General features: G+C 43.6%; 1 protein-coding gene across 1 annotated transcript in view; it reads right to left on the bottom strand.

The window, feature by feature from the left end:
• Positions 1-26,266, bottom strand: part of LOC135226952 (probable E3 ubiquitin-protein ligase HERC1) — a 448,279-nt gene that overhangs the window by 58,044 nt on the left and 363,969 nt on the right. The window contains exons 14-15 of the mRNA XM_064266635.1: positions 19,043-19,225; positions 18,730-18,890 (exon numbers count right to left, since the gene is read on the bottom strand). Of these exons, the coding sequence (XP_064122705.1) occupies positions 18,730-18,890; positions 19,043-19,225 (344 nt within the window). The remainder of the gene's footprint in view (positions 1-18,729; positions 18,891-19,042; positions 19,226-26,266) is intronic.

The following is a 26,266-nucleotide window of genomic DNA, read 5'->3' as shown; positions in this document are numbered from 1 at the left end:
ACCACCTTTTTCCCTCATGAAAAGGGGGCCTGAGGGATTGTTTCCTGAGGAAATGTAGAGGATGTCCTAGACAGAAAGGCTCGTAAGGTAGTCACCGGACAGAGAGAAGGGTCTTGTGGAAGAGGGATGACCTTCCAAGGGGCCCACCTCATTAAAGGATCCTCATTCTTTGCCAGAAAACTACGATCTGGAGATAGTAAGACTTCTCCTGAGGGGAGGAAATCTACATGACCAGCATCTCTGGAAAGGGCCGACAGTTCTGATATTCTGGCTCCTGAGGCCAAACTTAGTAAGAATAGAGTTTTCCTCAGTAGCATTATATATGTACAAGAAACATTGTCAGTGTCTGAAGCCAGCTTGAGAACGTCATTCAAAAACCATTAAACTGAAGTAGGTCTTTCAGAAGGTCTAAGCCTCGCACAGGCTTTGGGAATAGACGTAAAGTAGGAGTCTGATAAGTCTATTTTGAAACCAAACTGAAAGATTTTCTTTAAAGCTGACTTATTAGTGGTAATAGTACTAGCTGCTAATCCTTTTTCGAATAAAGATCTGAAAAAGGATATAGCTAGGTTGACTGTCATGGTTCTGGTGTTTGTTTCCTTCAGGAAAGTTGCTAACTTTTTAACAGCAGCATCATACTGTCTCAAAGTTGATTCTCTCTTATCTGATTCTAAGAAAAGAATATTCTGAGGATCAATATTAGCATCTCTCTTAGCTGCAAACTTCATGAAGTGCATAAAGTTAGGGTTTTGAGAATTCCTGAGGAAGTGAACACAGTCCTCATTTGTACTGACTGAGATAGTTTGGGATTGGGGATCCGTCGAGGTCGGAGACCCAATTCCAGAAGCAGAGGATACCAGTTGCTCTTGGGCCAATCCGGGGCAACTAGAGCTACTTGTCTCTTGAATGTCCTGAGTTTGTTCAGGACTTTCAATAGAAGATTCACTGGGGGAAAGATGTATATCTTCTTCCACTGATTCCAATCTATGGACATGGCGTCTATGGCATAGGCCAGAGGGTCCAGGTTGGGGGCCACATAGCAAGGGAGCTTGTGGTTCGCTTGAGATGCGAATAGATCTACTTGGAGACCCGGAACACTCCGGCGTATCCACTGGAATGACTTGTCGTCCAGGGACCACTCTGATCCTAGAGGAACTGATCGAGACAGAGCGTCCGCTATCCTGTTCCTTACTCCCGCTAAATGGGTGGAGGATAGATGCCATTTGTACTTGGTTGCTAGAGAGAAAATGGCTATCATGACATGGTTCACATGTTTTGATTTGGATCCTCCCCTGTTGATGCAGTGCACTACTACTGCGCTGTCCAAGACCAGCTTTATATGAGAGTTCTTTGCTGGTAGAAGCCTCTTCAGAGTGAGAAATACTGCCATGGCCTCCAATACGTTTATGTGAAGCTGGCGGAACTGAGATGACCACGTTCCTTGAACCTTCTTGAACTGGGAATATCCTCCCCACCCACTTAGAGAGGTGTCTGTGTGGATAACCAATGCCGGAGGGGGAAACTGAAGAGGAACTGACTTGGACAGGTTCTTTGTCTCCACCACGATTGCGAAGAATCTGCGGGATTACTGACAACTTGTCTTGAGATTTGACATTTGCTCTTGAGCGCCAAACTCGATTTATGTTTTTCAGTTTCGCTTTAAACAGAACATCTGTTACTGATGCAAACTGGAGTGAACCTAGGATCCTTTCCTGGTTTCTCCTTGACGCTCGTTTGCACTTGAGGAATTGCCTTACTGACTTGGCTATTTCTTTCCTTTTGACCACTGGAATTGACAGATTGTGGGAGGTCAAGTCCCATTGGATGCCGAGCCATTGAAAACGAGACTCCGGAGTGACTCTGGACTTTGTCCTGTTTATTTGGAACCCCAGATGTTCCAGAAACTGGATTACTTTGTCTGTGGCTCTGAGGCATTCCTCGACGGTTGTTGCCCAAATCAGCCAATCGTCGAGGTACGCTACTACCATTATCCCTTGTGATCTTAGTTGTTGTACTACTACTTCCGCTATTTTCGTGAATACCCTGGGGGCTACATTCAGCCCGAAGGGCATCACTTTGAAAGAGAATGCCTGGTCTCCCAACCTGAAGCCTAGGTATGGGCGGAAGTGTCTCGTGAATGGGATATGATAGTATGCGTCTGTAAGATCGATAGAGGTGGTGACGGCCCTACGGGGAAGTAAGGTCCGCACCTGCGAGGTAGTCAGCATTTTGAACTTGTCGCAACGAATGAATAAGTTTAGACGGGACAAGTCTAAGATTATTCTTCTTTTTGATGAGCATTTCTTTGGCACGCTGAATAAGCGTCCTTGAAACTTTAAATGCTTGGCTCTTGACACTACCCCTTTCTGAAGGAGCTCTTCCGCATAATCTGTCAATTCCTTTGTTGGTAATTGAAGGAATGATTTGGATGGGGGGGGGACCTTTGATCCAACTCCATCCCAGCCCTTTGGACACAATGCTCTGTGCCCAATTGCTGAACCCCCACCTGTGACGGAAGAGGAACAGCCTCCCTCCTACCTGAGAGACCTCACTGTTGTTGTGCAGGGCGTGCTCCGCGCCCTCCACGGAAGTGTTTCCCCCTGTTGGTTGCCCTTCCGCCACCCCTCTGACGAAAGGCACCCCTAGCTCTGCTTCCCCTTGCAAACCTGTTAATGGCTTGAAAGGCCTGGCTTTCAAACACCGGGTTGAAAGCCGGGGAAACAGCATAGGAGGTCGAGGGCTGGCTTTAGGAAGTCAACAGGAGGATGGGCTGGTTTTGACCCTTTGCAGTTGCCGGTTGCACAGGCTGCGAGACTGGAACTGCTTGAACAAAATGCTGTTGCTGCTGCTTCTGGAAGGGCGGGAACTTCCTGGTCTTTTTAAGCTTCTTAGCACCAGCAGGAGGATTCTCAGGTTTCCTCTTACTGGAAAGACCCCAGCGCGCCCTAAGGCTTTGGTTAAGCCTGGTCGCTTCATGCTGCACTTCGTTGACAGCTGATTCTGGGAAGAGGTCAGCTCCCCAGATAGTGGAAGAAAGCAGCTTGTTCGGCTCATGCAGAATAGTAGCTTCCTGCAGGACATGTTTCCTGCAGTTCCGCCTTGCTACCACAAACTCGTACAGATCCGACTGTACTGTCTGAGTTTGTGCCTTTGCCAGCAGTTTGAACAGAGGTTCCGAGCCGTACGTCAAGGCGGCAACCTCTGTCATTACCAAGGAATTCAATGTTCTGCCTAACCTAGTCCTTGCCTCAAATTCGGCTTGGATAAGGTTATCCGGCAACCTAGGAAGTCTCTCGCCAAACTGATCAATGGCACAGTCCGGCTTGAGCTTTCCTACCGTGAATGTGGCTGGCAAGTCTTCCCAAAGTTCCCCAAAGGCTGGAAAGAGTGGGGACGTTGGGTCTGATTCCCTAAGCTGAGGGAGAGGCTCATCCTTCATGGCAGCTTGGATGGTGACCTCAGCTATCTTTGTTGTGAAGGGGAGTGGTGCCTCCTCCTCCGTAGCAAAGATTGTAAAGGGGCTCTTAAATGCCTGTAGCTTGGTATTGGTACAATCCCAATCTTCCAGGCATCGTACCCATTCCCTTTGAGCCTGCTCTCGGCTGTATAAAAGTCTCTTTAGGGATCTTGTCTTCCCTATTTAGAGCTGCCTCCGTCAGTCTAGCATATCCCATGAAAGGCGGTTGTAGACCGGCGGGATGGAACTCGAAGTCCTCGATACGACGAGTTCCATAGTCCGGGATAGAGATCATCCCATCCTTGAAGGGAGCTAAAGCTGCTACCCTCCAAGGATTGCTCATAGAGAAGGCGGGAAGGGTATTGTAGTCAGGCAACGAGGCAACTCCGGCGCCTGCTACAGGTAGAATGGCTGGCGGAGCTTGGGTCAGCCCTGCCAGACGATTCTCCTGGTCCGTCAGACGATCAGAAATATTCTGAATCGACTGGCTGGACTGAGTCAACGAGGTGGAGATCTGGGAGAACATCTGATCGAACCTGGTGTTCATCAGAGATCCGACCATATCTCCCACCTGTTGCATGACCCCTGCCGTGAAAGCAACAGGATTGAAGGGACCAGCAGGACTGGCCCCGACAGGGGTCACTGGAGGAACTCCGGTAGAAGAAGAAGGTACTGGCTCGGCGGGAGCGCGGACCTTCTCCTTAGAGGATTTACCTCTGGACCCTTTTGAATGCGAAGAAGTCTTCGCTTTCCCTGCTTCGGGATGGTGAGCCGGAGACTTATGGGAAGATGAAGAAGATGACGTCTTCTTAGACGACGTCCTCTCCAGGGTCTTCTGCTCTCTTTGTCCCTTCACCTTGGTGACTACTGAGGCAGTAGGCGTCCTAGCAGGGATCTCTGATCCCGTGAAGCCCTGGGATGAAGTATTGGAAGGGACAGGTGAAGAAGATCCAGAAGCTTCCAAGGGAAGCCCTTGGGCGCCCAACAAACCTACCTCAACTAATAACTCACCTCCACCTACCGTCATTGGCTCAACGTTGAGGTCCAGTGTCGCGACGTCCGCTGAGATGTCCTGGCCTTCTCCTTCCATCAGGGCCTGCTCCACCTGTTGCTGAATGGTAGAGATCATCGGAACTGCCGCGGCGGGGTCCACATACCCAGTCGACTTCCTGCCTGGGAAGATGCGGACAGCCATACTCTTGTCTAATATATATGGCTGCCCCTTCGACGCGTTCTTGCCGAAGCCACCTACCCAGGCTTTCAAGGTAGCCGATGCGGCGTCCTTGACGGCAGCAGCCTGAAAAAGAGGGTCATTGTAGTCCTTACAACGAAGCCCCGAGGACGAATCCTTAACATTTGAAGTTTAGAACTATATAGCAATATAAACAAATTCATGTGATAGTATATACCAGGAAAGAAAAATCCCTAACTCTGGTATATACTTACTCCGTCCGAGAACTGTTCCACCAGCTCGTAGCAGATGGAGCAGGCTTCGTGGTGCCAGACGATCAAGTCCTTATGGCGGACGGCACAGGGAGCGTGGGACCTGCAGACCTCGAGCCCGCAGGGGTCCTGAAGGACAGCGTTGCATTCGGCCTCCTGACAGTTGGTAGCCTGTAAGTGGATAGATACATAAGTATCAACGTTATACACTAACAGAACCACTTATGCTACTCCGCTGCATGCCGGAGTAGCATAAAATTTTTGGGCATAATCCTCCCCTGCAATCCGTGTGGGAGAGTCCATAGGACCTGGTAAACTGGTTGAAGTCCCCGGTGTACGCCGAGTTTCAAGGAGGAGTACAACACGCCGGAGAACGAGAGAGGATTACCCATAAATAAAACTAAATAAATTAAATTAAATAGTTTGGAGCGTGTAGCTCCGTCGTAAAACCCCCCCGCCAACTGCCGGGGCGCTCGGATAGCAAGCGGGCACCGTCAGCGGACAAAGGGGACTATAATACATAACAGTTTGGAGCATACAGCTCCGTCGTAAAACCCCTCCGCCAACCGTCGGGGCGCTCGGATAGCAAGCGGGCGTTCCGTCAGCGGACGAAGGGGACTATAATGCATAACGGGGAAAGCATGTAGGACCGACCGATCCCCCTTCCCCTTCAAAAGCTGGCGGAGACAGCTAAAGAAGAAAGGATATGGGGGGGGAAGGGTGAATCGGATAAAAGGAACACCAGAGACGGACTGATGCGGGCAGAGGGGGTGGCCACCTCCCTGATCACACCGGAACTCCCCCGAAGCTCACAGAGAACATGGACGGTCCAGCAGAAATCCCTACTGTCCATAACTCCAGTGACTCCCCTAAAAGGCGGGAGGAGGGGAGTGGTGCTCGGATGGTTGCTATAGCGACCGTGAGCGAGCGAGGACAGACCCCCCCTCCGTGAGGGAGGAGGGGAAGAGGACTGGGACTAGGGCGACCAGTGGCTCGACGCGAACGCAGGTGGACCAAGAGGTGATAATGCAACAAAACCTAGCCTAGGCCGAGCTGACCACGTGAGCGAGAGTGGACCAAAAGGCGATAATGCAACAAAACTAGCCTTGGCCAAACTGATCGCCCTAAACATGCAACCCCTATATGAAAATTACATCGTAATAATAAAGAGAGAAAGGGAAATCACGAGTGAGAGAGAAAGGGAACGTCCAGGAGAAGAAGGCTAATTCCCCGAAGGAAACAAGCCGACTGCTCAGAAGCTGGCCTTAGCCGACACGTAAAACGGAGGGCAACGGCCAGGATGGCTGGACTAGAAGAGACATAATAAATAGTAATCACTCAGAAGCCTAGACACCTAGACAAAGGGACATGCATGCATGAACACTAATCTAAGGCATAGGCAATGGATTTCCGAATAGTACGATGTAAAATAAAAATACTTGGGAACTTGTGTATCACGTGATAGAACCCATATATAAAGGTAAAAATACACTGGATAGATACCACGGTATGGGGGACCGAGGAATCTAACCGAACATGAGGCGAGCTGGCGAGGCCGCCATGCGCCAGACCAGGTGACTATTATCGAACCTAAAAAACGGTAAAAATATCTCCCGGCTGACAAAAAAACTAGTGTAAAACCTTTCGGGGTACTTAACTTAGCTGCGGCGATAGCTGCAAGTTCCATGGTGAAATAAATCCAAGGGAAAAGTGCACAAAAAACACAGAGGAAAAATGGCACGTGTTACCAAGTTCACTAACGAAAAAGGATGGCCACCACAGGCGCTGCAGTCGGCGTGGTAGGTAGCGTAGTAGTAGTAGTTGCTGACTCCGACTGTGTATCAGCTCTCTCAGGAGGGGGATTTTGATGTAGGAGAATTCTAAATGACAAGAGGTTCATGGTAGTGGTCTCACTCGCCCCAGCTACATACCGACACTTTTATTTAGGGTGAGTGAGTCAGTTATTCTGACATCCTCCTAATTTTATTTTTTTCTCTGGTATAATGTTAGTATCATTTACCTAGAAATAATGAACTTAGAATTATTTCACGAAGCGACACGAACTGAGCCCAGAAAACATCTAATGCGTTGGAGTTTAGAATTACAAGACTATAACCTGAAGATAGTTCATATAAGGGGAAAGGATAATGTTATAGCTGATAGCCTCTCTAGAGATTTTTCGGAATGAGTAGCCTGATGACCGTTTTCTATTTTTGCACAAGTGGGTTAGTGAATGGAGAAGTGTGCCTGTTTTAACTGAGTTAAAGCTTTATGCAGAATTGTTCCCCTATTGTTTGATTCTTGTTTCTCTTTAAAAAAAAATCAGTTGATTTCATTTTTTTTTCTTTTGGGGGAACGTGTCATGGCAATCGCTCAATAGTGAAGAAACATATATTAAGGGAAAGGAAAATGTATCTTCTTCGAGTAGGTCTGCAGCAAGGACGCATTCCCACACGTGTTGGAGGCGTCTGTCCTCATGATTGTTTGAGAATACTTAGGTGTATTGTGGAACTCCAGCATGCGGCTGTCGTTATAAACGGTGCATATTATGATGTAACATTTCGTTGAAAGCCTTCTAAAAAGTTCCTGTCGCAGATCATCAGAGATAAGAGGAGAATGAAGTGACGAAGGATGAGAGAGGAAAAGGACGCACGAGAGAGAGTGGGAATGGAAACAAATTCGTCCGTAGTTGGAGAGAGAAAGAGATCCCGACATTGAGAAACCCTTTCAGAGAAGAAATGTCCTACAAGTGGTTTTGAGGAGTAACCCGCCCTTCAAGTTTCAAGACTAAGACATTTCTTCCTGCAGTACGAAGTTAAGAAGCTGTCTGAAGTTTCTAATGTCCCCTTTTGAGAAGCCCTCACTTCGAACACTGATTTCTACAGCTGCTAACCTGGCCAGCAAGTATTTCATTACTGCACTGTTTCCCTCTTTTCACAAAGATTTAATTTTGTTATGTAAATAGGAGAAACCATTCTGCATTTATCGTTGTGAATAAGCTTGTAAAACTTCTGTTCTGTTTGAGTTTCTTTCTATATTTATACCCCAAGTTTCAATTGTTGGTGTTGAATCCTTCTTGTTTATTATAATAAAGAACCTGAGCAGATCTGGGTCTGTAACAATAGGTCATGCCATGAGCTTGCACTACAAGCTACTTTTATACTTCTCAGTGTAATATGGTCCAGCAGCCTGGAGGCTAGACACAATGCTACACAGCCGGGACAGACTCAATGTATATAAACTTTCCTTCTACCCAATAAGCTGAGGAAGATCATATCAGAGATGGAATCCTTCAGACTTATACAAATGATTCTCACTGCTCCTCTATGGTCCCTGTAAAAGTAGTACTGCTGTCATCCATCATGGAAGAAGCCTTTGCAACAGCCATATTCAGCATATTCTACAGAAATTCAGGCTTCTTTAAGATTATCAAACAAGATCTTAAAACACAAGTCTTTTTTGAGGTCACTGCCAAAGCAATTTCTCATTTTTTGTCCTTTAACCCTCATTCTTGACTTGATGCAGCTTTATGCCTGCAAAATTAAATGCCACAAGGCAACCCTCTTGAAGGTTTTAGAGATTCAAGGAATTTAAGTCAGTCTCCAGGGACCTCAGGAGGCTATTCAAATATTTCAAGCAGTTCTCCTTACTGAGCTATCTAATCATCTAAATGGGATCTCTCCTTGGTTTCTTTGCATCTTGTCCAGAGCCATGCACAAAACCTCTCAACAACTCCGTATACACTGAGGACCGTATTCCAGCTGACTTTTGCTTCTTCCAGATGTGTTAGGGAGCTTCTTGGTCTCTTTAGTACTGTCACACACTAAGAGCTGGTATCCTGCAGGTCATAGTGTGGTAGGCTGAATACATTAGATTTCTTATATTTTTCTTCCATTGAACTTTTGTTTTTTTTATATGTACTGTTTGTGTCTGTCAGTAGGTGCTACGGTGATTCTTCATGCTTCTTTTTTTCTCTCTTTTTCTTGCAGTTTGCTTGAGGGCAATAGAGTGGATTAGTTGGCTCCCCTTTATCAGAACCCAATGGTGGAAGCCTAAAGAGACTGTTGGAAGCTGGAGGCAGACCTGTACAGCAAGTATTAATTACAAAACAGTTGTGTGAAACAGAGTGAATAATGTTAATGCAAACCACTGGCAAGTGATAGAGGTGGTAGTATTCCAAGGACATTAAACAAACATTTCAAGAGAAATCAGGGTGTGAATTAGGCTTACCATGAAGTTGTACAAAGAATTCTGTTTAAAGGAAAATACATTTTGGTTCTCAAATAACATTTCCTGGACAATCCCATGTGGACATGATAGACTTATCTTTCAAGCAATGGAAGTGTTTCTTGTCTATGTGGGGAAAAGTATAAGATTAAGATTATTAGAGAAAAGATTCTTAGATGGTCATTACAATATTAAAAATTAAGGAATTAGGTTTAGTTTCTTTTATGAGTCGTGGTAGTATTACGTTAGGTATAGGAGGATAGGTTTTGGTGAAATGTACTGATAAGGTTATAAATAAGTTTTCATACTGTAAGATTAAGTGAATAAAATATTAGGTTAAGGGAGTCTGAGTCTTATTTTGAGAACCTTCATATTTGATCTCATTACCCTGTTCAATTGTGCAACTTGAGAAAGCCTCTAACTACATTTGACCCTGACTTTGCTATACAGACCCAAACTAGTGGTCTTCAGGATAGAATGACAGCCCTGCCATCTGATAAAGTAAAAGGTCTCAAATTCTTTTGTGAATGCTCTCTGACATTACCTGTGAAAAATTAAAGGGTTTAGAAGGAAAAACTCAAGTTCCTTTCCAAAAACCAGCAGAAGTAGCATATTTCTATGAATATTGCCTGGGTAGGCCATTCTTAGTGCTTAAAAAGAAGCTTTCAAGAAATAAACTGCCGAGATTTGAGTGACAGCAAATGAGAACATATTAACGCAGGTACTTTTGATATGCTAGTCCACTTCTGCTCTCTTCTAACATGTGGCTTTATGCATAAAGGATGAGTTTGTATTTACTAGACCATGGGTCACAGTTGATCAAGCCTTACCAACAGCTGATGATGTTCCACCTACTTCCTTTTAGTCATCTGATGCATCTTCATATGGAGTTCTAAGGTTATGTGCATTTCCATACAAGTTGAATGGTTAATGTAGCTCCTATTAAGGTAAAACCTATGGGTTTCCCCTCCAGGTTTCCAACTACTAATACTATTTCTGGGCTCAGTTCGTGTCGCTGCGCGAAATATCCTTTAATCCATTATTTCTAAGGTAAATGTACTAACACATACCAGAGAATAAATAAAATAAAGAAAAGGTCAGTACAACTGACTCGCTCACCCTCCAAGAGGGTGTCGGTATGAACACTATGGCGAGTGAGACCACTACCACGAACCGCTTGCCAATAGAAATCTCCCACTACAAAATCCCCACTAGAGGGGAGCCGACCCACAGAGTGGGCAGCAACTACTACTACTCCATCCCATGCTGCCGACTGCTGCGCCTCTGGTGGCCATCCTTTTCAGTTAGCGCACTGTAGATACACGTGCCCTTTTTTGCTCTGTGTTTTTGTGCCCTTTTTTTCTGGATTTATTCGTCATGGAGCGTACAGCCATCGCAGCAGCTAAGTTAAGTAATCAGTGATTATTGCTATTTGGTTTTTTCCGGCCTTGAGTCAGTATTTACCGTTTTTTAGGTATAAATACGAGCTCTAGGTCGGAAGCATGGCAGCATTGTTCTGCCTCGTGGCGGGTTCGTTCTTGGTCTTCCATACCCAGAACCTTCCCTTATTTCGTTACGCTCTATTATTAGTTATCCATTTTATGTTAAGGGTACAGCCTACGAGGTTTATGTCATGCATGCATGTCTTTTTCACCTTGCGTAGGCATCTTCCATCCAGACCCTAGCCACAGCTCTTAGTATCGGCCCCGGCTAGCTTTGAGTGGCAGACTTTCTTTCGAGTTAGTCGTACACTCCTGGATTTTTTCTCCTACTGTTTTATTTTCTTTCTTTACGTTTAGTGATTTGATTTATTATGTCTTATGTTAGTGTACGGCGTCTGGCTTCACGTAGCCTAGGTTATGTTCTACTATGCTTCCACTCTTCAGTTCGGTTGCTTCTCTATAGCATCTCTCTGATTAGTCGGTTGTTTTATCCTAGGCTGTATTGTTTCATTGTATTACATGTTACCGCTCCGTGGTCACTCCGTGATCACGGAGCAGCCAGACGCCTGTCCAGTCACCTTCCTTCCTCCCGCCCTTCCATAGGGCCGGGGGGAGGGTTGGTCTGCCCACGCTCGCTCCACATACCCGGGCCCGCCTCCCTCTCTCCCTAGGCGGAGGGAGTAGGGGGGCCTGGACAGACCCCGGGCCAGACTGGACTCGACCTCTCGTCGCTTCTCCGGCACGCTCGGATGGGGACTAAGGCGTGGGGACTGGCCTTTCCCCCCTCCGCCGTTACTCCGTCGCTCCGTTGCTAGCGCGAGTCTGTTTGCCCTCTCGCCCTTTCCCACCTTACTGGTGCCATTTATCTACCGGAGCTCCGGCATCCACGTGGAAAGGTGCTAGTTCACCCTGACGGGCGGACTGCGGCATACAGTTGGTCTTTACTAACCACTCCGTCGCACTGATATCGCGAAACGGCTCCGCCACGCACCGGACTTAGTCCGGTACGTTCAATGTATATAGGCTAAAGATTTAGTATTTAATTTAAACTATATTAAGTTTAATTTAGCTACCTTAAACCATCCCTCCGTTGCCTGCTCACACCGGATCTCTCCGGGGTTATAGCCTATTCAGGCAATAAGGGAGGGGTTATGCCCAAAATTTTTTTCGCGCTCCGGCATGCAGCGGAGTTCTTTTAACCTCTAGCCTGTAAGTGATATCTTTTAGGATGCTCATGTATCTTTTCACTTACAGACCACCAACTGTGAGCATCCGGGATGTAATGCCATGCTCCAGGACCCTGTGCATGAAGTCTGCAGATCCCATGCTCCATGCGCGACTCCGCACGGGAACCTTCAAGTCTGGTTTCACGAGACCTGCACGATTTGCTATGATCTGGTGAGCCAGCTCTTAGACGGGGTAAAAGTAAGTTTACTTTCCAACTCCGTTAACCAATCCCTACAAGTTTATAGTTCTTAAGTTTAATTTTAATCTCTTATCTTAAACTTAAGCTGGTTTTATATGGGATCTCGCATCCTCTATAATTTTAAGTTAACCTTTTACTTAAGTTTTAATTTTAAGTTTAAACTTAAAAAACTAACAAATACCCTCTCTTCCAGGCTCCCGCTGTTAGAGACACCGCACTGGCAACCCTGCGGGCCTGGGTCGGCGGTTTTGGGAAGAACGCCGCCAAGGGACAGCCCTACATCCTTGAAAAGAGGTTGGCGGTCTTGATCTTCCCCGGCGGCAAGTCAACGGGCTACGTCGACCCAGCAGAGGCAGCCCCGACTATGGCGGCAATTCAGCAGCAGCTCGCCGCTTCGTTTGACTGAACCAGGCCAGGACATCTCGTCGGAAGTCGCGACACTGGACTTAAATATTGAACCGATGGTAGGTGTTGACGACCTGTTGGTCGAGGTGAGTACGTTGGACGCCCAAGGGCTTCCCTTGGGCGCCACTGGATCTTCTACTCCTGCAAACTCTCCTACTTCCTTCCAAGGCTTTACAGGAGCTGAGCTCCTTTATACTTCTCCTGATGCCTCCGTTAGACCTAAGGTCAAAGGACAAACGGTAGTTAAAACCCTGAGTAAGACGTCGTCGTCGTCTAAAAAGACGTCGTCGGCGTCAACATCTCGCAAGTCTCCGGCTACAAACCCCGGAGCAGAGAGGTCTAGAGCTTCTGGGTCCGGCTCCAAATCCTCAAGGAGTAGATCCCCCAAGGAGAGATCACATACTCCAGCGGAGTCAGCCGTTTGTTTCTCCCCTTCTTTGGTTCCTGTTCAGAGCTACCCGACCACCTCCGCAGCAGCTCCGGCTTTGGATCCCAATGCTGGCCTGTTGCAACACATGGGGGATTTGGTTGGTTCTCTCAAGAACAGTATGGAACAGATGTTCTCCCGGTTGTCCGATAGGATCAACTCCCAGGACAACATTATCGCCGGACTAAGCCAGGCTCCGCTAGCTACTCCCCCACCTTTTTGGCTACAGGTACTAGCTCAGCTGCCACACATGACTCTCTGCCTCCGTTCTCTATGAACAACCCTGGAGAGTGGCGTCATACGCCCCCTTCCAGGACGGACTTATTTCTATCCCGGAGTGTGGAACTCGAAGGATTGAGGACTTCGAGTTCTACCCGGAGGATCTTCCAAGCCGCCGTTCATCGGCTACGCCAGGCTCACTGCCGCGGCTATGACGCGAGATGACAAGGTCCCTAAAGAGACGGTCCTCTATTCACGTGACCAGGCTCAAAGAGAATGGCTCAGGTGCTTAGAGGACATGGACTGTTCGAATACGAAAATACAGCCTTTTAAGAGTCCATTCACCATCTTCACAATGGAAGAGGGAACTCCGCTTCCTTTCCTTACCAAGATAGCTACGGTCACTATCCCGGCGGCCCAAAAGGGGGAGTCGTTACCGCAGCTAAAGGAAGCGGACCCTACATCTCCTTTACTTCCCTCAACCGGAGATTTGTGGGAAGACCTGCCCAACACTTTTTCTGCGGGCAAACTCAAACCAGACTGTGCTATGGAGCAGTTTGGTGAGGAAGCTTGCCTAGTGACTTCCAGGACAGCCTCATTCAGGCAGAGTTTGATGCCAGTCTAGGCTGGCCAGGTCTCTCAACACCATGGCCATAACAGAGGTGGCTACCATTTCTTATGGTTCCGAGCCACTGTTCAAGCTGATCACCAAGTCACTGACTCAAACGGTGCAGTCTGACATGTTCGAGTTCGCCACAGCCAGAACAAATTGTCGGAAGCATGTCCTCCAGGAAGCAACTATTCGGCATGAACCGAATAAGTTGCTTTCATCAAACATCTGGGGAGCAGACCTCTTCCCAGATGCAATGGTAAAGGAGGTCCAGGCAGAGGCTACAAGGCTTAACCAAAGCCTTAAGGATCGTTGGGGTCTCACTGCAAAGAGACGCCAAGATCAAGCAATGAGGGGTAAGGCTCAGAAGAAACCCAGACGTTTCCAGCCTTACCAGAAGAAACAGCAACGGTTTGCCCAGCCTGTTTCGGCTGTTCCGTTGGTGCAGGCAGCCCAACCCTCTACCTCCAAGGCCCAATCACAGCCTATTTATGTGATTTCCCCCCAGCCTCAACCTTCCACCTCTTACGCTGTCTCCCCAGCCTTCAACCAAGTGTTCGAAGGCCAGGCCTTTCAGCAGTATGACCGCTCGGGTAGGGGAGGCAAAGGTAAGCGATCCTTTCGTCAGAGAGGATCAGGAAGGTCCCTTAATAGAGGAAAACACTTCCGGGGAGGCCGCGGAGGCTACCAACATCAATGAGAACTTCCAGGTAGGAGGGAGGCTGTTTCTCTTCCGCCACAGGTGGGGATTCAGCAAATGGGCACAAAGCATTGTGTCAAAAGGCCTGGGTTGGAGTTGGGTGGCGAAGCCGCCTCCACCCAGACCTTTCCTTCAACTTCCATCCAAAGAATTGACGGAGTATGCGGAGGACCTCCTTCAGAAAGGAGCAATAGCGAGAGTCAACAGATTAAAGTTTCAAGGGCGCTTGTTCAGCGTTCCAAAGAAAGGCTCACAAAAAAGAAGGGTAAATCTTAGACTTGTCCCGTTTAAACTTGGCCATTCGCTGCGACAAGTTCAAGATGCTCACCATCTCGCAGGTGCGGACCTTACTTCCCCTTGTGGGGCCGTCACCACCTCTATTGATCTTACAGACGCATACTATCATATCCCTATTGCAAGACACTTTCGCCCGTATCTGGGCTTCAAGATAGGGGATCAGGCATTCTCCTTCAAGGTAGTTCCCTTCGGTCTCAACGTAGCACCCAGGGTGTTCACGAAGTTGGCGGAAGTAGTCGGTCCAACAACTAAAATCGCAAGGGATCATGGTAGTAGCGTATCTCGACGATTGGCTAATTTGGGCTCCAACAGTCGAGGAATGTCACAAAGCAACACGGAAAGTAATCCGGTTCCTGGAATATCTAGGGTTCAAGATAAACAGGACCAAATCAAGACTCACTCCGGAGTCAAACTTTCAGTGGCTGGGCATTCAATGGAATCTATCCTCCCATACTCTGTCGATTCCATCAGCCAAGAGAAAAGAAATAGCGAAGTCAGTAAAGCAATTTCTAGCACACAAACTTGCTTCAAGGAGAACCCAGGAAAGGATTCTGGGCTCACTCCAGTTTGCATCAGTGACAAACATCTTGATGAAAACCAAACTGAAAGACCTAACCAGAATCTGGCGCTCATGAGCAAATGTCAGGTCCAGGGACAAATTATCCTCAGTCCCTCAGATTCTACGGAATCGTCTACGCCCTTGGTCGAAAGTCAAGAACTTGTCAATATCAGTACCCCTTCAGTTTCCTCCTCCGGGGATTACCATCCACACGGACGCTTCATTAAGCGGTTGGGGAGGATATTCTCAGTTCAAGAAGGTTCAAGGAACCTGGTCACCCCAGTTCCGTCAGCTTCACATAAACGTACTGGAAGCAATGGCGGTGTTCTTGACTCTAAAAAGGTTACGTCCGCCAAAGAACTCCCACATAAAGCTAGTCTTAGACAGCGCAGTGGTAGTCCATTGTGTAAACAGAGGAGGCTCCAAGTCACGTCATCTGAATCATGTCATGGTAGCCATCTTCTCCCTGGCGGACAAGTTCAGTTGGCACCTCTCCTCCACCCATATAGCTGGAGTGAGAAACGTCATAGCAGATGCTCTATCCCGTTCAGTTCCTCTGGAGTCGGAATGGTCACTGGACAACAGTTCGTTCCAGTGGATACTTCAGAAGGTTCCAGGTCTACAAGTGGATCTATTCGCATCCCAAGCGAACCACAAACTCCCATGTTATGTGGCCCCCAACCTGGACCCTCTGGCCTATGCCACGGACGCCCTGTCCTTAGACAGACTGGAACAACTGGGAGAAGATTTATGTCTTCCCTCCAGTGAATCTTCTCCTGAAGGTGCTGAACAAACTCAGGACGTTCAAGGGTCAAGTGGCCCTAGTAGCCCCAGACTGGCCGAAGAGCAATTGGTACCCTCTCATTCTGGAACTGGGTCTTCGTCCTCTTCGAATTCCCAATCCCAGGCTCTCCCAGTCAGTGCAAACGAAGACTGTGTTCGCTTCCTCAGGAATTCTCAAAACCCTAACTTTATGGATTTCATGAAGTTTGCGGCTAAAAGAGATGCGAATATTGATCCTCAAAATATTCTCTTCTTGGAATCTGATAAAAGAGATTCAACTTTGAGACAGTATGATGCTGCAGTCAAAAAGTTAGCAACCTTCCTGAGGGAATCAGATATTAGAATCATGACAATCAATTCAGCTATATCCTTTTTCAGATCTTTATTTGAAAAAGGCTTAGCAGCTAGCACTATTACGACAAACAAGTCAGCCTTGAAAAAGATTTTCCAATTTGGATTCAGCATAGACTTGACAGACTCTTACTTCTCAGTTCTATCCCCAAGGCTTGTGCTAGACTTAGACCTTCTGTAAGGCCTACGTCAGTATCATGGTTCTTAAATGATGTTCTAAAGCTGGCTTCAGAAACAGATAATGACACATGTTCATTTATAATGCTCTTAAGAAAAACTCTATTTTTATTAAGCTTGGCTTCAGGAGCTAGAATTTCAGAACTGTCGGCATTATCCAGGGATCCGGATCATGTTGAATTTCTTCCCACAGGGGAAGTTCTACTTTCTCCGGAACGTAGTTTTATAGCTAAGAATGAAGACCCTTTGATGAGGTGGGAACCATGGAAGGTTGTACCCCTTCCACAAGATATTTCTCTTTGCCCAGTATCAACCTTACGAGCCTTTCTGTCCAGGACCTCATCCTCATCGGGTCCTCTCTTTAAGAGAGAAAAAGGTGGTACTTTATCTATTAAAGGCATCAGGCAGCAGATCCTGTACTTTATTAAGCAAGCCAATCCTGACTCCTTCCCTAAAGCACATGATGTCAGGGCAGTAGCCACCTCAATTAACTATTTCCAACACATGAATTTCGATGATTTGAAAAAATATACTGGATGGAAATCGCCGACAGTATTTAAGCGTCATTACTTAAAGTCCTTGGAAGCTCTGAAATGTTCAGCAGTTGCGGCGGGTACATAGTTTCCCCCGACTCTGCTTAATCTTTAGTAGAAGATCCAGTCCTCCTTTCTACCTATCTCACCCAACAGTTCGTCTATACCTGCCATGTTCATCTACGTTTACCTTGAGTCTTAGCTGCTCTTATGATGGTATAGTGGGTGCCCCTTATTTTTTTGCTAGGGTCACTCACAATTGATTGTATATAATGATCTCTTTGATGTGATCCCCTTATTTTTATGCTAGGGGACACATCGTATTTACAATGGTTACGGGTTTTGTATACTAAGTCATATACATTCCTTTATTATATTATTATTGAAGTTTGTTCTATTCAGTTTATTGTTATAATTGCTTTGATTTCTTTGTACATAATAACTATACACAGATACTAATCTCAACATATATTCCATGTAAGCCCTGTATATATATGTACATTAAGTTAATTTTAAGAAATATTATTAACATTAAGTTAATTTTAAGTAATATTTATATTTTGTATCATTGTGTATATGTATATCTAGTAGCAATTATATTTCTTTAATTTATGTTATCTTTTATTTGAGACCCTTTTTTGTCTATTTATTTTATTCTTTACAATCTTGTGCTATTTCTCTGGTACGATTTCGCGCAGCGACACGAACTGAGCCCAGAAAAGGGATTTTGACGTAAGGAAAAATCTATTTCTGGGCGATTGGTTCATGTCGCCAGCGAAATCCCGCCCTGCCCATCCCATCGCTCAAGATTGTCTGCTAACTTCAGGATGGCCACCAGAGGCGCAGCAGTCGGCAGCATGGGATGGAGTAGTAGTGGTTGTGCCCACCTCTGTGGGTCGGCTCCCCTCTAGTGGGGATTTTGTAGTGGGAGATTTCTATTGGCAAGCGGTTCGTGGTAGTGGTCTCACTCGCCATAGTGTTCATACCGACACCTTCTTGGAGGGTGAGCGAGTCAGTTGTACTGACCTTTTCTTTATTTTATTTATTCTCTGGTATGTGTTAGTACATTTACCTTAGAAATAATGGATTAAAGGATATTTCGCTGGCGACACGAACCAATCGCCCAGAAATAGATTTTTCCTTACGTCAAAATCCCTTAACTGGGGCACTAGGGTCCTGATCTCTGTCCTTGAGTAGTCACTGTGTCCATCAACTCCTGATGGGTTTGCTTTAAACAAATCATGTCTTTACAACATAAAGCATACTTTTCATACAAACCCATCAATCACATATGAAAGTGACCATCTCCCATCCCCTCATTCTTGTGTCACACAACCTTTTCACACAATATAATGAGCTAAGTTCTTATCTACTACTGGTTGCAATCAGGAGCATGTGCAAACTGTCACTCATCATTCTATTATCTCTTCCATATTGGTGTGAATAGGGACATTGTAATGACAATTTGGGTTATTTATGTCTGATGGGTTTGAATGAAAAATAAGTTTTATGTTATAAAAACTTATGACCACAATATTTTGAATTATGTAACTTATATATGAAGATTAGAATGTAGACTGTTACAGGTATGCAATCTCAAAGACTGCACACTCAGACATCAACAGAGTATTATTATTTACACCAAATACTTTAGATTAAAACATCAGACATACCTATCAGTAGGGATGGCTGTCCAAGCAATTGAATGTGTAGTGCCAGCACTTATTTGGTGTACAGCAGCATCAAGACCCATAACTTTCTTTGGTCGAGTTATAGGAGATAAAGTGTGGCCTTGGCCACACTGACCCATTGTGTTGGAACCCCAAGCATATACCTTTAAGAATAAGCAAACACTTTACGTATATATAATTACCTTATCTCAAAATATTTATAATTTCAAAACTAATCCTGGTATTATATTGCAAGGGCAGAATCAACTTAAAATTTAATACCACTGAGAAACAACTGTATGGCTCTTAACCTCACCTCAGATTCATGTGTTAAGGCAAGAGCATGCGAATCTCCAGCAGATATATCTACAATCCTTAGTCCTGCCAACTCTTCTATTGGACGTGGTCTAAGCATGGTTGCCTCAGCTGATCCCAGAGCCAGACAGGGTCCAGAACCCCACACCCAAACCTGAAAATGAGCTGTGTCACCTCCTTGGACCTATCCAGGAGTTACACATGAGGCAGAAAAACATCAGCAAGGGCTCAGGTGAGAGGAGAGGAATGTTAAACCATGAATACTAATGTGCGGATCTAAATTATCTTTACATTATGCACTGTCTTGTAATGTACTGTACTTACAGTGATAAAAAACACATACATTTCTTAGACAAATAGACACTCTGCCAGACAATTAATTAGTAAGAGTAAGATGAATGAATAGGCTTTTTTCTTAAATGGTATGTATATATACCAAGAATACTGATACTTTTTGTTGTTAGACTACATACCATCAAAGTCATTTTTTATTAATTTGGTTCAGTTCCTGAACTTTCTCTAATGAGAGTAAAAACAATGAAATGAAAATTATAACTAATAGTATCTAAAGAATTGTACTTATAAAAAATAAACTTTGTTACAGTTACAAAGTGATAAGTGCTAACTGAAACTGCAGACATAAAATATTTTATTTTGTTATGAACTATGTTAAGCAAAACATGTACAACACTGAACTGTATTTTTCTTGCCTGTCAGCCAATCTAGTCACAGAGATCCTGTTTAAACACAAAGAGTGCTGAAGGCTGCATCATAATGCAGTGTAAACTGAAAACTCAGGATAAGTTTATCTAAAGAAAATTAAAAACAGTACGTACTACCATTTTACTTGTAAAAGAGCCAGCCGCTCCGTGGAAAATTAATACAGTACTCACTTAGTGTAGAGGCTCTTAGGCCTCGTTGTAAGTCACCTCTGCTTGCACCAGACCCCCATAGGCCTCTTTCAAACTTTAGTAATAACTGAATGAAGATTTTTTTAGTTCATATTTTATCTTTTGCAAAGAAGTTTGATAATACTAAACTATATTTTAAATGTCAATTGTGTTTTTTCAGTTAAAAGTAAAAGAATAATTAGAGAAGTACAGTAGACAGAAATTCACATATGGCTCTAATGTCCAGTAGATTGAAAAATAGACTGAAGCTCTCACAAAATAAAATATGTGACAAAAGCACTTTTGAATTTAAACTGGTAAGGATTTTGGTTTTCTCTTTGTGTTTACACAAAGTCATTGTGGCATACTGCTCAAAACAAGAAAGGGATAGTTCATGTAGGCTACTAAATATATGTTAGGAAAGCCCCAAAGAGATAGAATTAAATGTTTAAACTTAATGAGACAAAAATGGAAATACAATGCTGCAAAGTTTATTTCCGCTATCAAGTAACAAGTACATACTGATATTAAAGTTGGACTGTTCATTCAACAAAATGAAAGCAGACACATTTTTTTAATAATGAAAAAAGCTTGCCAGAAGTGAAGAACAAGATATGCAGCCAACAATCAGAAGATACCATATGAAAAACTGTGCTCATGATATTGAGCTAGTCTGGCAAAAAGTCTATATGGCAAAGGGATATCCATGCACCAACACTAATATGAACACAAACTTAAATACATACTGTCAGTAATAAGCTTTGATACCGAGTGATCATCATGACAAAAATCAAATGGTAAAATAAAAAAAAAGCTAGATATGTAACAAAACCACCAATTAAATGCTGGAATTTTGTCAGATTTTTAAACCCACAGCTAAAGATGATTGACAATGTTAGAAGACATCTGTAATCAGTTTACACCTGAAAGAGCCTCGTTATATTCTATCTTTTCCATGCCCAAATTTACTATACATTCAATATTTACAAAATGAAATCTGACCACAATCATGCATGTTCTAAAATCCTATGTTAGATCACAACTAGGATGATATGTAAATAAATATGACAGGTTAATACAAAACTGTGCCAAAAGAATAAAAAAAAAAAAAATTACATGAAGTGATGCTAAACATTCCCTCTCTGAGGCCTTATAAATAATAAAAATTCTGAAGTCCTACTACACTGATATCTGTAGCAGATAAGAATATAAAAAAATCTAATTGCCTGTATCCACTAATGACTACCATTATAATGAACAACACTCACAAAATAACAAACATGTTCTGTACTTGTAAAACAAACACATCACTTTACAAAGGTTTTCTTTCAGGTGTGTCAACTCCCTTTCCAGACATACTACGGAATCCATTTTGCCATCTGCACTTGAGGGTTCTCAAGTTTTGTTTAAATATTGTGCAAGCTCTGTGGAGTTGGGAGGTGGGCAATTACCTTCTAAAATGTGATTTGTTTGCACCACAAAATATCAGCTTTGTCTCAAAAATGGCATTCGTTTTACGACTGCCTTAGTAGCTACATTCAAAAGGAGAAATCGTGCTGTTATTTTGAGAAGGACTCTTGGGGACTTGGATACTATAAAGGTGAACTGACAACCAGAATTAATTATTTCTTTTACACAGCACTGTCTTGTACATGTTAGTACAGTTGTTAAAAACAATTGGTTCTTTCCCTTTCTACAAGCTATGGTCTTATGAATATATGTAAATCCTAATAGTTCTTACAGGGCAAAAGAGGTCCTCCCTTTTTCCAGGCTGAACAGGCATGGATGAAGTAAAGAATAAAGGCAAAGAATTAGGTTGGGAGAACATTTTCCGCACGTTTGTCAAAAACCAGGAACATAAGGCAGGCTAATACTCTCACAGTTCATTGTGGTTACAGAGGGCATTAACTTGAAACAAGGGCTCTTAAAAATGTCTTCAGAGTAAGATTTCTTAGATGAGCATCCTCTGGGGTTTCATAACTAAACAATATTTCTAAATGGGGCCACAGTCCTGGCTGTGGCTTCTCAAAAGGTTGGCACATATGATGAAGCTTACAGGAGGGGCCCAGGTAGAAGCCCCTGCTCATGAATGACTGACCTCTGGGGGTTAAAGTATTACTTCGCTACTAGCAGGACAGAGGCAGTGTGTCTCAATCACACCATTTCTGTGCTCCACTTGGTCTTGTATACCTGGCTACAGAGTGCATGCTTAGGCAGGAGATAACCTTGGCAACCTGACACGAAACACTGCTCCTGGTGAAGCACTGCTGGACAGCCTTTATGCAAGAAGATTGAGGTGGCTGAGATTCTGGTGTATCTCTGAATGTGATGCTGATGGAGGAGCTTCTTCCAGTCTGGGAGCGCTCTTAGGAGGTCTACCAGATGGATGAGAAGATACAGGCACCAGGAATACTGTGGCCAAAGTGAGGGTCATGTGGACCTTGCTGGACTGTTACAGTTTGTCCAACACTGCCATGATAAGATAGGTGGCTGTGCATGCATCTACAGACTGTCCCACGGAACATAAAAGCAATGCTTGCCCACGCTGTTTGCCAATTCTAAAGATTTTACCAACCTGCTCTGTTCAAGGGCAAGAATCGTCTCTTGAGTTCCTTGTACATATATGACACAGATAGATAGGTTCTGCTACAATAGGGAAAATGATAATCTTATTTCAAAGATTTTTGGGGAGGTCTACAACCTTTGCTTAAGAAAAGGCAAAGAGGAGTCCTCACAGTCACATGACAGGATTTATTAACTAGACCTCCTCCTGGCCTCAAAATAATACTCCCAGAATAAGACTGTGCAGGGTTCCTTCTACTAAGGGACTGGTGTGAGAGGGAGTCAAGCTGCAAAGTGATTTTATGGTGGCTCTGGTTATGGTGGTATCTAACCTCTCAGCAACTGCTATAACCATCTGGGTGGGAAAGGTTACAATCATAATGCCAGCTCTCCTTAGGCCCTCAGTATCAGAAGCCGAGAGGAACCTGGACAGACTTCTCAGAACAGTTTTTCTCTTCTTCAAGATGCTGTTGTAAGAGTACAAGCTACTGTCCAGATATTTAGTCTAAACAGCTTGTCCCAAATAAAATAAATGTCCTCTGAGGCTTGCTAAATTCTCTCAGCTAACTACAATATCAATGAGCAGCCTACTTACTTACTCCTACCAGTTTATAGTAGCAAGCATATCCCTTAATTAGCCAAAACAGCAATCCAGAGTTATCATGGGTTGGGCTTATTTACTCCCAGCTGTACAAGTCTTCACCCTTCTTCCTTTCCTCTAAAAGTCCAAGACAGAATCCATCACTACAACTATCAAAGTTTGAACCTCAAGGATGGCTCTTTGGGGTTACGGCATTTGTTGGGTTCAACGAGATGCAATAAGAGATTTCTGTAGTTATTCTACATGTGCTAGAGGATACTTTGCCATAGAGAGGGATCTTCAAATCATTATCTTCCACATCCATGAAAACCTGAAGCTCCACAAGGTTCTCCCATAAAGTGTTACTGCTTAGGAGCCAAAATCAAATATGATTTTAAGGTGATGCAAGAACAAGATTTGACTTGTATAGGAAAGCAGATGATGAATGAAGTCTTCTCTAAACAGAACAAGTGCTAGATAAATTTGAACCCAATGGAGGGTGTTCTATAACCGAGTCTTTGTGAGCTATAGCAGCCCCTACTACATCAGAAGAGAAAGCTCCTATACCAACCTTCCCAGAAAGCTGAATAATTCTCTGAGACAGAAATGAGATCAGATAGCTTGTAAATAGTACCAATATTGATGTATTTGTGCTCAAACTGTGATGGGTGATCCAGCAACATATGGCACCAAGTATTTCTGTGTTGATACAAAAGTAATTCTAGGTTGATGACATGGAGGAAAAGAAATAGCATTGATTTAGGCAAGTGCTCCACCAACTGTTGGATTGGTATGCATATGAGCACTAGTAAGGATAACAAATCCACTACAGGAAGTGAGCAACACACTACACTCATAAACTATGGCTTCATAAGCATACAAAGAAGCGTTAACATACCGAACTTGCTATGAATTGCAGCACACACAGTCAGTGAGCACACACTCCATATAATGTAAAACTAAAGGATATGGCTAAAGAATCTAACTCCCTTTTAACTGTGCAAAAGAAACACTGTTGGGTGATAAACCTTCCTGAAGAGCAGTAAGAAGCTGGGAACAGCCTACAGTTTGAGCACTGTTACTGAAACACCATTACCAATTCCTTGCTTATTTTCTAATTAAAGAACATCCAAGACCAAGGTATTGCTAGGACATATATTTTTGGTTTTTAATTTTTCCAAAAGCATTTTAGAGCTAACTGGCTTTCAACATATTCTTTAAAAATCTATTTCGTGATTTTGAGCATTACCAAGAATTGGAAAATCACAATTCAGAATTGGCTACAGAATTGAAAAGCTCTGAGCAAAGCATAATCTTCATATAGGATGACAAACATCATCAGATCAATGTTATCACAAAAAGCCTGCCATACTGAAAAGAAATGATTCCAATGAACATTACTGATTGCATGTGTCAGATATATATTAATGAAGTGGCACGTAAAAATGGCTCCTACTTTCGATGTAACTAATGAAATGAAAGGATGTGGCCTGAGCATCTGGAAAATCCCTATGAGCTTATCATAATAAAAGCAACCAGCATAGCTTCTGAAAGAGCCTTTTCTTCTGCAGGCTAGTACTTTGTTTCAAAAATTCATTCTGGCTTATCCTCAAAACATCACATGCTCTATGCTTTTTAAGATTATAATTCACCAGTGCTAAACATTCACTGATTCTCTAATTATAGCAAATACAAATGTGTATAATTTTTTTTGCTGCACAACAAAGATTCTTCCAACTTACTTCTATTTCATAGTATCCATTTATATATCATTATCATAAAAATTAGTAGTGAAGCATCTATTCTTGCTTTGCATACAAAATAAAACATTGGTAACTAAAAACTGGTGACAAAAACCCAGTTAAACCAATGACTAATAAATCCCTGTAGGTAATTTACCAGTAAAGATATCAGTAACTTGTCCTGAAATTTTAAGCAATTTTAGGGGAACAATAATTGCTAAAATTCTCTGAATCTCACATGTAAATATGATAAGTGCAGCATATGTGAGAAATGTGAGCACTGAGGGGGTAGTAATGGATGAACTGACCCTAATAGGATACTGATGAGTGAGATGTGCAAAGTGATTTAGCCAAGAATGGTAGCATTCATGAAATCCCATTTACTTATCTGCACACACTGATGCTCCCTTGAGTAACTATAGCAAGTAGTGTAAGTGATAAAGTCATTGGGCAAACTCTCCAAAAGCCTATGCAGCCTCACTTCCATTTGCTTATACAAACAAGTAAAAAGGTAGCTTTTTAACCCCGATATTCTGGATGTCCTGAAATTCCTAGAGACTGAATCAGAAGCTTGTGAGGGAGGGGAGGGTTAGAGATGAAACAGAAAGGGTTAAAGCAGGGGATAACAAGCACTTACCCAAGTTTTTGCTGTTTATGACCCTTCCCACAATTAAATACGTATGTTGCCACTGGGACTAGGATCAGTAATTAGAGACCTCACATGGCATACCTGGGTTAAACCCGGATACCTACAGGTAACATACAAAAAACCATGGTCTTCTCTAAGCTGCCCATAAAACGTAAAAAAATGACCTAATAAATCACTTTAAAGAGATTGCAAACTACTAAATTATATCAAAACAAGATTAACATGATTCTGTCACCGAAGTTTCATGAAGATAAAGTTAGTATAATACCTTGACCGCATTAATCATAAATAGGTACATTAACCCTTAAACGCCGGAGCAGTAAATAAAAAAAAAAAAATGACTCCCGTATGCCGGAGGGGTTTGGAAGTGACGCGTAAGCGGAAAAAATATTTTTTTCAAAAAATCACAGCGCGCTTAGTTTCAAGATTAAGAGTTCATTTTTGGCTCCTTTTTGTCATGCTTGAAGTTTAGTATGCAACCATCAGAAATGAAAAAAGTTATCATTATCATATATAAATAATGCGATATATGATAGCGCAAAAACGAAATTTCATATATAATTGTATTCAAATCGCGCTGTGCGCAAACGGTTTGAAGGTAACAAGTTACTTTTTTTGTCGTTGTAATGTGCACTAAATTGCGATCATTTTGATATATAACACATTGTAAAACGATAAAAGCAACACAGAGAAAAATATTATCACAAAATAATGCATGAATTCGTAACGCGCTTACGTAAAACACATATTTTTTTCAAAAATTCACCATAAATCTAAATATTGTCCTAGAGACTTCCAATAT

This window comes from Macrobrachium nipponense, chromosome 15 (genome assembly GCF_015104395.2).
Source record: "Macrobrachium nipponense isolate FS-2020 chromosome 15, ASM1510439v2, whole genome shotgun sequence".
Taxonomy (NCBI): domain Eukaryota; kingdom Metazoa; phylum Arthropoda; class Malacostraca; order Decapoda; family Palaemonidae; genus Macrobrachium; species Macrobrachium nipponense.
The sequence above is the reverse complement of the archived record's forward strand: the minus strand, read 5'-3'. Positions and strand labels throughout refer to the sequence as shown.